Source organism: Gossypium arboreum, chromosome 1 (genome assembly GCF_025698485.1).
Source record: "Gossypium arboreum isolate Shixiya-1 chromosome 1, ASM2569848v2, whole genome shotgun sequence".
In the NCBI taxonomy this organism is placed as follows: domain Eukaryota; kingdom Viridiplantae; phylum Streptophyta; class Magnoliopsida; order Malvales; family Malvaceae; genus Gossypium; species Gossypium arboreum.
In genome coordinates, this window is record NC_069070.1 from 3,379,107 (window position 1) to 3,393,633 (window position 14,527).

Genomic DNA, 14,527 nt, shown 5'->3' on the forward strand with positions numbered 1-14,527 from the left:
TAGCTGTCCGTAAAGATTTAATAGCCTAGTGATTTAGATGAAAATTTTTAAATAATTTAGTGATCGTTTTGTATTTTTTTTTATGAAGCGATCAAAATATAAATTTGTAAACAGTTCACTGATCATTTTATATCTTTTTGAATTGAGATGACACTGATGGTTATTTATATCTTTTTGAATTGAGATGATGCTGATGGGTAACCAGGGGCATTCCCCCACCAAATGGCAAATTATTATTTTAGTCCCTTAAAATTTTTTAAAAATACACTTTGACCCCTAAAGATGAAAAGTTTCCAGTTTAATCCCTTTAAAATTTTAAAATAATAAGCAACAACGTATATAAAGACAACATTATACTTTGACCTCATTAATTTTATAATTTAATTTTGCTCTTCAAAAGATAAACTTTTGGCTTTGTTCCTATTTTTAAAGTTGAAAGACCAAAGCATAAATTTATTAATAATTTAGTAACCTTAAATATAGTTTACCTTATTTCAAAACAACCTTAAAAAATAGTTAAAATAGATTTTTTATCAAACCAAATCCGAACTTATCAAATGGGCCTAAACTTTTATCAAGACTCAACCTGACCCATGAACATGTATATCGTCAAATTTGTAAGTTAATTGGATAAAGTAATGGATTGATTTAGGGAAAATGATATAATTTATTTGATATCTAGACCGGCAAATGGTTATAATTATTTGGCACGAAATTTTAAAAATATTTTTATTTTATATATGATATTAAATTGAATAGTAAGAGTAAAGTTAACGAATATAATAATTAGAAATAAACATATATAATTTTTTTAAAAGAGAATATAAAAGTACAAGGACTAATATCAAAATATACCATCATTTGTCATTTTCCTTTTGACACAACGGATCACAATATGCATATAAGAAAAGGTTAGCTGGTGTCAGCTATGTACTTTCTTAGGCCCTAATTATCAATCATTAAAACCGTAATAACTGAGTTAACTCTTAATAGACTAAAAAACAATTTACGAGTAAGATTAATATCATGAAAATGCGACAAGTGTATCATGTAATAAAAATATAAAAATTTTAATATAAAAAAGGTAGAGCGTGCCATATGTCTAACTCGAGAGCACGTCATATATATTTGACCCGATATCTGATCCCTCGTCTGTTCGCTAACTTTCTTATTGAGGACACGTGTGCTTGTCACTCATCCCAATCCACGAGGTATAGTCCAACTAGCTATAGTCTTGTTTGCCCCGAGTTCGCCTATATTTCTTGAGAAATATTTGAGAACACATGTAACTCCTAGGGAGTAACGTGTAGTCACACATGATACCTAATTACTTTTAACATGTCACGTCAATAGACTGTGCCTTATATATATATATATATATATATATATATATATATATATGAAGATGAGCCTCCCTAAGAAAAAGGATAGAAAAATAAACACTCAACACAAATAAATATGATATTTGTCACACTCTTAATCTATTTTTGGAATCTAAAACATTCCATAAATAATGTATCAAATAATTACTCATTTGTAAAGCTTATTTACTCCATTGACGATTAATAAGATAATAGTGGAATTACAACTCCATTATATATACATATAACTTTATATAATTGAAGTTAGGAGCAGTAAAATTTTGCAATAATAATTGCTTTGCTTCTAAGCCAAGTCTGTCTAATAACATAGTACTAATACTAATTATAAACAAAGACTAATTTTCACTTTGGGGTCACGACAAGTTCTAAAGTGAGGGCTAACATGGTGTGGGATCATGGGTTTCTTTTTTTTTTTTTTGGGGGGGGGGGGGGTGTGAGACTCATCATTGCTGCAAATATTTAGTTTTAGAATGAAATGATATTGACTGATGATTGAAGTTAAAAACTCTTAGGAGGTCCCCCTTCAAAAACCAAAGATTCATGCATATAATTCAGATCCAAATGAACATGTCTCATATAATGCTTCCAATGGATGAAAGATGACAAAAAGTGTTTTTTAGGTTAAATTTTGCTATTAGTCCCTATATTTTATGAAAGTTATAGATTTAGTCTTTGTATTTTTTTCAAATTGCTCAATTTTAGTCCATGTACTTTTGAAATTTGGTACATTTTATGCTCGTTCAAGTCAAGCTCGACTTCGTTTGAAATATGAGCCTAAATTTTATCCAAACTCATCTATATTTGTAAATGTCTAACCCAAACACGTTTTATGCTTGTCTATATTATTTTATATAAGGGTAAACTACACCTAGTGTTATTAAACTTTAGTAAGTTTATGTTTAGGCAGGGGTGAAGCCAGAAAATTTTTTTAGGGGGGTTGGATAAAATTTTAATTTTTTATAGTTTATTTTTTTATAATTTGTAAAGGATTAAATCAAATTTTTATAATTTTAGGGGGGCCAAAGTGTAATTTTACCTTTACTAATTTAAAATTTTTAAAAATTTTCAAGGGCTATTTTACATTTTTGGGGGGTTGGGGCCCATGCCAGCCCCCTGGCTTCACCCCTGTGTTTAGGTCACTCAACTTTAAAAAGTTACAAAAATGGTTATTAAACGATTCGAAAGATTTCATTTAAGTCATTGAGTTGTTAAAATCTCTATTGTATGGCTTTCTCTGTTTGCACTGCCTGCACCAATCAAAAGCTCTCCTTTCCTTTCTCTTCTACAGTTTAATTTTTTTTTCAAGAAACAACTTTAAACGTCACGAATCAGCAAACTAAAATTTGAATAACTTTCTTTTCCGATTTCTAACACTAACCGTCTGATCAACTTGGATCTAAGGTATATTATTCTACTCACCGATGGGTATTGACCCACCATACCGGTTATTGAATAGTCGATTAAAGCTTGCTAGACGAACTTAAAAAAAAAAACACTTAACAGCCTAGTGACTTGAATAAAAAATTTCAAATAGTTTAGTGACTTAAATGAAAACTTTTAAATAATTTAGTGACTATTTTGTAACTTTTTATAGTGGAGTGATCAAAATATGAACTTACTAATAGTTTAATAACATTGGATGTAGTTTACCCTTTTTATAAATATCTCGACCCCTTATCAATATTTCTAATTTTGCCCCTGAACACAAATAATAATCGTTATAAAATATTTAGCGCATCAGATATAGGAAATAACTGAATTTAAATGTTATCATTTAGTGGTTATTAGAATTTTAAAATTTAAAAATTATAGGATTAAATCCATAATTTTTACAAAGTACAAGAACTAATAAGAGAATTTAACCTTTTCTTATCCCATATCGATTTGTCATTTAAGCCGACTTTTATAATCGCCCAAAAAAATTAAAAATGAAAAAGAAAAAGACGAGACTGAAGTTGATTGGTTTTGACGGTAAAATTGTGGTTTTGCTTCTGTTTTATTCAATTCTTAACTCTAATCATTCTATTTAAATTAGCATATTTATAAATTTAACCCTTAATATTTATATATTTTATTAATTTAGTCATTATCTTTTTATTCTATATTTAGTCCTTCCTCTTTTAAAAAGAGTCGAATTTAACTATCAACTTTTCAAAAAAGTCAAATTGCTATTTTTAATGGAAATACTAATCAAAACATTAAATTTTCAAATCTGACAGACAACATGACAATCCACGTGTATTTTATGCTAATTTTATGAATTTTTTAAATATTTTTATAAATTTTAAATTTTACTATGTTAATGCTTGAGTCAACATTTCCATTAAAAAGACAAATTCGACTTTTTTTTGAAAGATTGATTAATAACCAAATTTAACGGAATAAAAAAGAATAATACCCAAATTAACCAAAAAAAAAAAAAATATTAAAGACTAAATTTGATATTATACCATTTAAATTTCCAATAGTATACTATAATATTATTCCTTCAAAACAATGGACCAAAAAGAACAGATAAAAGGGACTTAGTTTTGCTATATACCATAAGAGAACTCCCATGTTTTCTTACTATAAAGATGTACAAATATAATAAGTATTCTTTTGAAACACCCAAAAAACATTGGGGGATTCATTCATTATGATAATGATGAATCAGTTGGTGCCACTCAGCCATTGTAAAAATTCATATATAACTTCAACAATTTCACTTCCTTTTTTTCTATCTTTCAACCCTTTCTTCCCAACCATGAAATTTCATCAAACCAATTGCCATAAATTTCTTGTTTCAACCCTTTCTTTGATTTTTATCACTTCAATCCCTTTAATTCTTTTGAAAAATTCCCATCCTCCATTGTCAAGCAGCTTGAGAAGAACTGAGTTGGGTGATGATGATGATAATGATAAATGTGATGCGTTTAGTGGAAAATGGGTGATTAACCCTCAAGGTCCGTATTACACCAATGAAACATGTCCCCTCATTATTGATCAGCATAATTGTATGAAGTTTGGGAGACCTGATTTACAGTTCATGAAATGGAGATGGAAGCCATTTGGTTGTGAGTTACCTCTCTTTGATGCAACTCAGTTTTTAGAGATTGTTCGAGGGAAATCAATGGCGTTTGTTGGTGATTCTGTAGGAAGGAACCAAATGCAATCATTGCTGTGCTTGTTGGCTCATGTAAGTGAAAGTTGCATCTTTTCAATCATCCTTTCAAAACAGATAAAATACCATGAAGGTTTTTCTATTCGGGTTAGATTTTGTTTTACATATGTTAGATCAAAGGATAAGTAGGTTGTTTTTAGGTAAAAGTACTATGGAGATGTTGGGTCGGATTCCATTTTGTCCTCTCTACTCCAAAAAATAGATAAATTAGTCTTTATACATTAGTTCAAAGAGTGATCCTTTTTTGTTAAAAAATTGGATAAACTATATTAGTATACTCACTCAACTATGATTTTTCGGGGGCCATCCAACTATGAAAAATTACAAAATGGTCAGTCAACTAGTCAATTTTTTTTTTGTCATCCAACTATCTTGGATTTTTTGGTGTTTGCATTTTTACATTAGTCGGCTGGTGACAAAAAAAAGACAAAATTGTATAGTTAGGTGACCAAAAAGAAATTTACTAATAGTTGAGTGACTATTTTGTAAATTTTCATAACTTGGTGACAAAAAAAAATATCATAGTTGGATGGCCTCTGCAATAGTTTACCTTAAAATTTTCATATATTTGTACTATAAAAAAAATTGGCTTAATAATCAGGCAGTTACATATGACATATCATGTGTACCTTATGTCGACTTACAGAGACAAGTTTTAACACTAAAAATCGATGGAGTTCTTAATAAAAATGACTAGTTTGTTGTTTGATCTATTATACACAGGCTAATTTGTCCATTTTTTTAGTAGAGACAAAATATAGAGGCCTCCATGATACTTTTTTCATTGTTTTTGTTAAAAATTCCATTCAATTCTATTGTTAAAATATTGACGTGGTTAATGAAATAACCAGACAGTTACACTTTGGTGTGACACAGCACCTTATGTCGGCGTATAGAAACTAGTTTTTAACACTAAAAAATGATGGAATTTAACAAAAGAACCGGTTTACTCTTTGATCTAATGTACAATGACTAATTTACTCATATTTTGAATAAAGGAGACAAAATATAATCTGACTTCTATTACTTTAATGCCCTGAATTTGCATTTTATCTTTTCAGGTAACATATGCAAAGGACATATCAAACAAATCTCCATCAGCCTCAATCTATTCAATACATTTGTTCTATAGTGAATACAATTTCACATTATCAGCATTTTGGTCACCATTCTTAGTTAAATACAAAGATTCAGACCCAGAAGGCCATTCATTCAACAGCTTAATGAGCCTATACTTAGATGAAGCTGATGAAGAATGGGCAAATGAGATTAAGAACTTTGATTATGTAATCGTATCAGTAGGCCAATGGTTCTTTCGCCCATTATTGTACTACCAAGATGGTCAACTCATAGGTTGCCACAAATGCAATCACAACAACATCACTAGCCTCACAAGGTATTATGGGTACAAAATGGCATTTCAAACAACTTTTAAAACCCTTCTTAGCCTTAAAAACTATAAAGGGGTTACATTTTTAAGGACATTTTCAGCAGCCCATTTTGAAAATGGGGATTGGAAAAATGGTGGGAGTTGTGATAGAACAAGACCCTTTACAAAAGAGATGAAAATAGAAGAGTACAATAAAGAGTTTTATTTGACTCAAGTTGAGGAATTTAGGAAAGCTAAGGTAGAAGGGATACAAAATGGGTTGAGATTTGTACTTATAAATATCACTGAAATCATGTGGTTGAGACCAGATGGGCATCCAAATAGGTATGGACATTCAATGAACAGGAATGTATCAGTAAATGATTGTGTTCATTGGTGTTTGCCAGGACCTATTGATACTTGGAATGAGTTTTTGGTATATTTGATGAAGAGGGAATTGTTGTTAAGAGGAAAATTGAAGAAAAATGCTTGAAAAGGATTAGATTGTGAGAATTCAACATTTGGAGGGATTAAATTACCATTTTCGATGTGGTTTTGGTTGGGGCTTTTGTGTAGATGCAATATGTGTTCAATTTTTTTTGGCATAATATAATTATAATTTAATTATATAAATTTATTTCTTTGTAATAATTTATATTATAAAAATTTAATCATTAAATTGGAGGTGTTTACAAATCAGTCCAGAATATAAACTTAAAATTTTGTTCTTATATTTATTTTTTATTTGTAATTTAATAATTATATATATATTTTAGATAAGTAACCTAACATTTTTTTTGTTATAAATTATATAATATATAAAAATAACAAAATATAATATAGGCTTAATATAATATTTGGTACTTGAACTTGACACTTTTTCTTAATTTGGTACCTAACCTTGATACTTTTTGTTAAGTTGGTACTTAAACTTTTTGGGTGTCCAATTTGGTACATGAACTTGACTCTTTTTCTTAATTTGATACCTAATCTTTTTTTTTGTTCGATTTGGTACTTGTCAAACGTTTTACAAATTACTCCAATATACTAACAATGTTATTTTTTTATGAAGTAAAAAAATAATCAATGTATGACCGACATGAGACAAATTATATGATTTTTTTATATGTTCAATTACTTTTAGTTTTATTTATTTAATTATTTATTTTATTAATTGAAAATAATCAATTTCTTTTAATTAGGGTTTTAATTTTTTCTTATTTAATATTAATTTGTTTAGCATATTTTAACATGAATTTCCTCTAATACTGACAATATTTTTGTAGCATAACAAAAAAAATTAACACCATTAGTGTTTTGCGTAATTTGTATAATATTTACTAAATTTAGGTACCAAATTGAACCTAAAAAAAAAGCTTAATTTCCAAAATAGAAAAAAATGTCAAGTTCAAGTACCAAATTGGGCTCAAAAAAAGTTTAGTAATCAAATTAGGAAAAAGTGTCAAAGTTTAGTTACCGAATGCTATATTAAGCTTATAATATATTACAAAACTAAAAAACTAGCCAGACCAAGCTCCTGCCTTGTATATTCAAGCTAGAAATCGATTCATACTTTAAACAAGCCTACTTTTTTTTTGCTTAAGCTCATTTTTTTGCTCAAATCCTCTCAAATTTTGAATAGGAAACCCAGCCATTGAAGATGACAAAACAGAAGAGGTACCCAACTGAAAAAAAAAATTGAAGCATAATGCCTAGAACCCATAAATAGGAACACAATACGTTTCAACACACTCAAACTTACGTCCTCTTGTATTGAGGACAATGTCCATACCGACCAAACTATGATTCAATCAACAAATTATTACAAATGCATAGATAATTATAGTCAAATAAACAAGCCAAAGTGAACTTGTTATATAAATAAACACACAAATAAGAAAAATTTACAATCCAAATTTACATACAATCAATCACATATTTTCAATCATAATTCTTCACAAAATGCATCAAATTCACAACACAAATCACACATGGCTCGTTAAGCATCAAATGACAAATCACCAAGTAGTCCCCAAAAACACCATTGGCTTTTTTTTTCTTTTTTTTTTTTAAGTTGAATTTAAAAAAAAAATAATAATCACCTTAATTTTCCATTGCCTCATCTTCATAATCTTCATCATTGTCATCTGCAACAGCATCTTGATATTGCTGATACTCCGAAACCAGATCATTCATGTTACTTTCCGCTTCCGTAAACTCCATTTCATCCATTCCTTCCCCTGTATACCAGTGCAAAAATGCCTTCCTACGGAACATAACGGTGAATTGTTCAGAAACACGCCGGAACATCTCTTGAATCGACGTCGAATTCCCCATGAATGTTGATGACATTGTTAACCCGGTGGGTGGGATGTCACAAACACTTGATTTAACATTGTTGGGAATCCACTCTACGAAATACGATGAGTTCTTGTTCTGCACATTTATCATCTGTTCATCAACTTCTTTAGTGCTCATCTTGCCTCTGAACATAGCTGACGCCGTCAAGTACCTTCCGTGGCGGGGATCAGCAGCGCACATCATGTTTCTAGCATCCCACATTTGTTGAGTTAGCTCGGGGATCGTTAAGGCTCGGTACTGTTGCGAGCTACTGGATGTCAAGGGTGCAAAACCAACCATGAAAAAATGCAGGCGTGGGAATGGGATCAAGTTTACGGCTAGTTTTCGGAGATCGGAGTTGAGTTGCCCCGGGAAACGAAGGCAGCATGTAGCTCCACTCATAGTTGTTGAAATCAAATGATTCAAATCACCAACTGTTCATATAAATGCACAAAAAAGAGGTTACTTGAAAAACATCATATGTAAAAAGTCATTGAATCCTCAAACCTACCTTCGCCAGGAAGAAAGGTTTTATTTCTTTTATTTTGAAGTTTTATTTCTTTTATTTTGAAGTATATGCCTAATTAGATCTCTGAATTACACTAAGTTGAGTTGGTTCTGGATCAAGTCAATTTAGATTGGATCAGTTTTAATTTTTAAATTTTGGGTCATTTCAGTTTGAATTAGTTGAGTTTAGGTCACTTTATGTTTAGATTATCTTGAGTTCAAATCATTTCAAATTTTGATCACCTCTAAACGTGGGAAGAAGGGCAGACAGTGATCTTAGTTCCCTTAAAATGTAAAATTATCTATGTCATTTCTTTAATTTTTAAGAAATCACAAATTATTATAATGATAAAATTACACTTTTAACTCCTTTAAAATAATCTTAAAATAATCTTCTGACTACGCCCTAATCACTTTGAGCCAAGTTGTTTCAAGTATGGGTTTGAGGCTCAGTTTTCTCATGTAATTTTGAGTTTGGGGTTTTCAAGTTATTTAGAATTTTGGATTTGAGAATTGGGTTTTTCAAGTCAAATTATATGGATTTGTATCATTTCAAGATTTGGTTACTTGTTCAAATTTTTTCAAGTTCTCATCTATTTTTGGGTTCAAATCATTTCAAGTTTAAGTTGAATAGGTCTAGATTGTTAACTTTTTTATTATTGGTATTAATTTTGATCCAATTCGACTTGGTTGGATGGAATTTTCATGTTTGAGAATAAACCCAAACCAAATTAGTATACATGAAAATAGAATTTAAATATCAACTTACAGCTGGGATTAGTGAGCTTGAGAGTTCTAAAACAGATATCATAGAGAGCTTCATTATCAAGCACCATGCATTCATCACCATTTTCCACAAGCTGGTGCACTGATAGAGTCGCATTATAGGGCTCAACCACCGTATCAGACACTTTAGGCGACGGAAAAACCGAGAAAGTCAGCATCATCCGATCAGGGTATTCTTCCTTGATCTTTGATATCAACAGTGTCCCCATCCCTGAACCAGTTCCACCTCCCAAAGAATGACAAATCTGGAAGCCTAATTGCAAACATTCCATCACAAAAATAAATAAATAAATAAATAAATTGTGTCTAACTGAGTCACTTAGCAATTTTATCAAATACCTTGTAAGCAAGCACAATTCTCAGCTTCTTTTCGAACAACATCAAGAACCGAATCAATCAATTCAGCTCCTTCAGTGTAATGACCCTTAGCCCAGTTATTCCCAGCTCCATTTTGGCCAAAAATGAAGTTATCAGGTCTAAAAAGTTGTCCGTGCGGACCAGTACGCAAGCTATCCATGGTTCCTGGTTCAAGGTCCATTAAAACAGCTCTGGGTACGTAACGACCACCACTAGCTTCGTTGTAGTAAACATTAACCCTCTCAAGCTGAACACGAGAAGTACCAACGTAGTTCCCTTTGGGATCAATGCCATGTTCGTCGCTAACAACTTCCCAGAATTTGCCTCCGATTTGGTTTCCACACTGACCGGCTTGAACGTGGAGGATTTCTCTCATGATGGGATTTTTTTTGATGAAATCAAATAAAGTATTAAGAACTGAAAACAAAGAAAAGAGGGAGCAATGAACAAAGAACTTGATGGGTATGTGGGGTTTTTATGTAGGCAAAGAAGTGATGATATACGGAAGATAATTGAAGATTGTGACATTGATATTTTCTTTCTTTGTTGAATAGTAAAAAAATTTGTAATTTTTGACAAATAAAGAAAAAATAGTTTCATGTGTATTTGTTTGGAAGAGGGCTTGTCAAATTCCAATGGAGTGTTTATGAGCCGGATCTTGAAGGTGACAACTTGATTGATTCTTCTCATCCTCTAAACTCTAATGTGATTCTCCATCTGCCATTACTATTTCTGAAATAAAGATTAATCTCAAAACTTTAATCGATTTGAACAAGTAATCCAAAACATAAAGTCATCAGAACAAGAAGTTATGGGTCGAACCCAAAACAACATAAATATTAAAATCATTCAAACAAGAAATAACCTGAACTTAAAGTTGTTGAAATTGACTAGAACAATTAGATATGGAACTTGAACTCAAATAATACGAACTAGTTGAACCAACTTATAAAAAAAAAAAAAAGGTTGAATTGGGTTTTTTAATTTTTTTATAAATTTTAATAATTTATTTAATTTAAATAAGATGAATCGGTCAAATTGAGAATCAAATGTTTGTCTGATTTAATCACTAATCTAGTTCAAAAAAATTGTTTAAACCTAAAATGACTGAAATTCAAAATGATTCTAAGCCACTCTTATCAAAATGAGATAGCAACTTTAAATCATGGATCAATATGATCTAGATTGATCCATCTCAAAACCAATTCGACTCGTCCAATTCTAAAGGAAAATAACTGCACTCAACTTCAATGTTATTTGTACTAGATCGAATCAGTCAATCAAACCCAAAGTCAATCAAGTATCAAATTTTACTAGAAATTAATACAAAGTGTTGAATCAGCTAAAATCAATTGAATTGACGGTCAAACCGATAAACTGATAACTTAACTAATTCGACCACCGATCTGATAGGTGATTGGATACCTTACAAGACCACAAAATTTGTTAAATAATTAAGAGGATTTTAATTAAAAGGATATATTTAGATATTCTCTATTTGACTTTACCTTAATTTCAAAAAGGTGCTACCATTATTATATGACTGACCCAATAATTACTACACTCTCGTGAATTTAATCATTCAAACATTTTAAACAAAAGTTGTACTTAATGATTTAGTAGTAATTATGCATACACAAACTCTTATCACTATGATTAAAAATAGAGAAACTTGTAAAACAATTTTGAGGGAAAAGCATGGGCAAGTTGATAAGGAGGCTTTACCCTAAAAATCATTAAAAGATTGGATGTGAGATTTTAGGATGGAATTAGGTGTGTGTTAAGAATAATTATTCCTTTATTAAATGAAAAACTAAGGTCATATTCTTTTATTAGACCTTGTATTTTACGTAAATTGTGGATTCAGTACCTATACTTTAATTTAGTTATTTTCAATCCATGTACTTTCAGAATTTTAAAAGTTTAGCCTTGACCAAATGGTAACTATTAAATTCATTAAGTTAAATTTTGTTATTTTCAAAATCCGATGCGTCAAACATATTATCACATGTATAATGCCATGTCATTTTGTTATTTCCACATATTAATAAAAAAAAACTAACATAGACTAAATATATAACCTTATGCATAATACAGGACTAATAACAGAATTTAACCAATCAAATTTAATTGCTACCATTTAATTAAGTTTTAATTTTTAAATTTTGAAAAGTACAAAGACTAAAATTGATCAAATTAAAGTATATATACACTAAATCCATAAATTACGCAAAGTAAAGGATCTAATAATAGAATTTGAGCAAAAATTAAAGGTGATAGGAAGGTGGCAATTAAAGGTTTCCATTATTGGAGGGATGAGAGATTTAATCTGTCTCTTCTCAAAATAAAACTAATCTATCTGGACCCTCTTTCCATCCCTTTTTTCACATCACAAGCAAACAATGGTTACTTGTTGGAATCCAATGCTTTAATTTCATTTCAATTAGTGGTATATGTTTGATATTTGAGAGTGATAATATAAATATGTGTTAGATATGGATATATTTAATGTAGTTTATTTCTCATGTTTGAGTATATTTGAAGCATAAGTGCTCGATATAAATTCGTGAATGGGCGGAGCTAAAAAAATTTTAAAGAGGGTCAAAATAAAGTTGTATATTTTTTTAGATAAAAAAATTAATTTTCTCTTTTTCTTGGGGGGTCAAAGTGTAATTTTATTATATATTAATGTGAACTTTTTAGAACTATAAAAAGACTAAAGGTGAAATTTTCTATTTTAGAGAGGTCAGTGCCTTGCTAGCCCTTTCGCTCTGCTCTATTTATAATATGATTTCGTCATTGTAAATAGTTGTATTTTTGTAATAATTTAAAAAAATTTGTTAATTTTATAATTCAGAGCTAATTAAATGATGTGGTATTAATTTAAAATAGGGTTAATATGCAAATTTGCCACTAAACTTTATTTTGATCAGAATTTTCTATTGTTTTATAAATAAAAATAAATTTACCACTATTTTTTCATTCTATATTCAACTTTTATTTTGTTGAATTTTAATTTAAAATAATTTGAAGACAAATTTAATAATAATTTTTATATTTTACTAAAATATTTAACAATAATAAATTAATATAATATAATATTTAAATTAAGTAAAACTGGTTGTTTTATAAAATAAATAAACTTATTTTTTTTCTTTTATGATATATGTATTTTTATTTTTCATGTTTTTATTTCAAATTCTATTAAGTTTTAATATTTATAAATTAAATTATTGTTAACTTTTAAAATAAAATATTTGAAATTTTATTAAATTATATTTTCAAATCATCAAATTAATATTGAATGATAAATTTCAATTAGAATATCAAATTTGGTAGCAAAATTTAATAAAATTCAAAGGTTTGTGGTAAATTTCAATGTCATAAGGCTTGTGGTAAATTGCTGCTATATTTTGCTATTGTTTCCACTGTTTTGTTGTTGTTTTTACTGTTGTGTTTTGTTATTATTTTGCTATCATTTCGTTATTATATTATTACTATTTTATTATTTTTATTTGGATATTGTATAATTATTTTTTATTATTAATTTTATTATTATTTTAGAGTCATTTGCTTGTTAAGTTATATCTATTTTAGTGTTATTTAAGTATAATTTTTTATTTTCAATTTGTTGAGAAACATTGACTTTAATATTTTTAGTGTATTTAATGTATTATATTTTTAAATTTATTTTTATATAAAATAATATTATAACAAGAATTAATATAGGCGAGTCGAGCAGAGCTCGGGTTTTAATATTTTTATCTTAGCCAGTTTAGGTAAAATTTTAGGCCCATTTTTTGAGTCGAACCCAAACCTAAAAAACAAACTTAAAATTCTATTGAGGTCCAGTCTGACCCATGATCACTTCTACTCATATTTTTTAAAATATAATGATAATTTTACCCAATTCCATACATTATCCACCGGTAAATGCTATATTATTTAACTAACTCCACCTCAAGAAATTAATTAACAATTTTTTCTTTTTAACTTTTTAAAATTTTATTATTTTAATCAATTTTCTAACTTAAAAAATATTTATGCTCATTTTAAAAGTAGATGAATCAAAATGCGTTCCCCACTATAGTAGACAAATCTTTAAATAAGTTACATCAGGGATCTGCACAGTAATTTTACCCTATATTTTTTTCATAGGGAAATATTAGTAAGGTGAGACGTTGTTTTCTAAATACAGAAAAGATGTCGTCGTTAATTAAGAACCCATAACTAGTAGTCGTTGTTCATCATAAATGGATATAACAAGTTACCATTTGAAACGACATCGTCTTATCTGTATCATGACAAGAACCATTAGACATCTCATCTCTTGGTGCTCATCTCACATTATCTCACTTCTCATGGCTCTCATCACACCATTGTTCAAAGAAGGTTTTTAGAATCGAATTAGCGGTTAAATCAGTCATGCTATTGATTTGTCGATCAATCAGTTTGAAGATTCAATTGAATAAATTATTAAAAAATTAATAAAAAATAAAAAAATAGTAAAACCCGATTTTAAAGATCAATTCAACCAGTTTTTTAATCCAATTGAACTGGTTTGTATAAGTTCTTTACTCAACCAATTTTTTAGCTTGTTGAATCATTCGTACCAATTCTCAA

General features: G+C 29.1%; 2 protein-coding genes across 2 annotated transcripts; one reads left to right on the forward strand and one right to left on the reverse strand.

Annotated features, from left to right (window-relative positions):
- The first annotated feature begins 3,965 nt into the window (after nt 1-3,965).
- On the forward strand, nt 3,966-6,610 carry LOC108483092 (protein trichome birefringence-like 19). The gene is made up of 2 exons (XM_017786301.2): nt 3,966-4,560; nt 5,607-6,610. The coding sequence occupies exons 1-2, from the start codon at nt 4,021-4,023 to the stop codon at nt 6,405-6,407; spliced, it is 1,341 nt and encodes a 446-aa protein (XP_017641790.2). The 5' UTR covers nt 3,966-4,020; the 3' UTR covers nt 6,408-6,610.
- Nucleotides 6,611-7,655: 1,045 nt separating this feature from the next.
- LOC108483091 (tubulin beta-7 chain) lies at nt 7,656-10,604 on the reverse strand. The gene is made up of 3 exons (XM_017786300.2): nt 9,887-10,604; nt 9,531-9,800; nt 7,656-8,688 (listed from the first exon to the last, which is right to left on the reverse strand). The coding sequence occupies exons 1-3, from the start codon at nt 10,278-10,280 to the stop codon at nt 8,018-8,020; spliced, it is 1,335 nt and encodes a 444-aa protein (XP_017641789.1). The 5' UTR covers nt 10,281-10,604; the 3' UTR covers nt 7,656-8,017.
- Nucleotides 10,605-14,527: the final 3,923 nt, after the last annotated feature.

Bases quoted from the DNA above. Each gene is read 5' to 3' on its own strand.
- LOC108483092 (XM_017786301.2), top strand. From the start codon at position 4,021: ATGATAATGATGAATCAGTTGGTGCCACTCAGCCATTGTAAAAATTCA. The intron at 4,561-5,606 runs GTAAGTGAAAGT...TTATCTTTTCAG, and splicing joins TGCTGTGCTTGTTGGCTCAT to GTAACATATGCAAAGGACAT.
- LOC108483091 (XM_017786300.2), bottom strand. From the start codon at position 10,280: ATGAGAGAAATCCTCCACGTTCAAGCCGGTCAGTGTGGAAACCAAATC. The intron at 9,801-9,886 runs GTATTTGATAAA...GTTTGCAATTAG, and splicing joins GAATTGTGCTTGCTTACAAG to GCTTCCAGATTTGTCATTCT. The intron at 8,689-9,530 runs GTAAGTTGATAT...TTATATGAACAG, and splicing joins CAAGCTCACTAATCCCAGCT to TTGGTGATTTGAATCATTTG.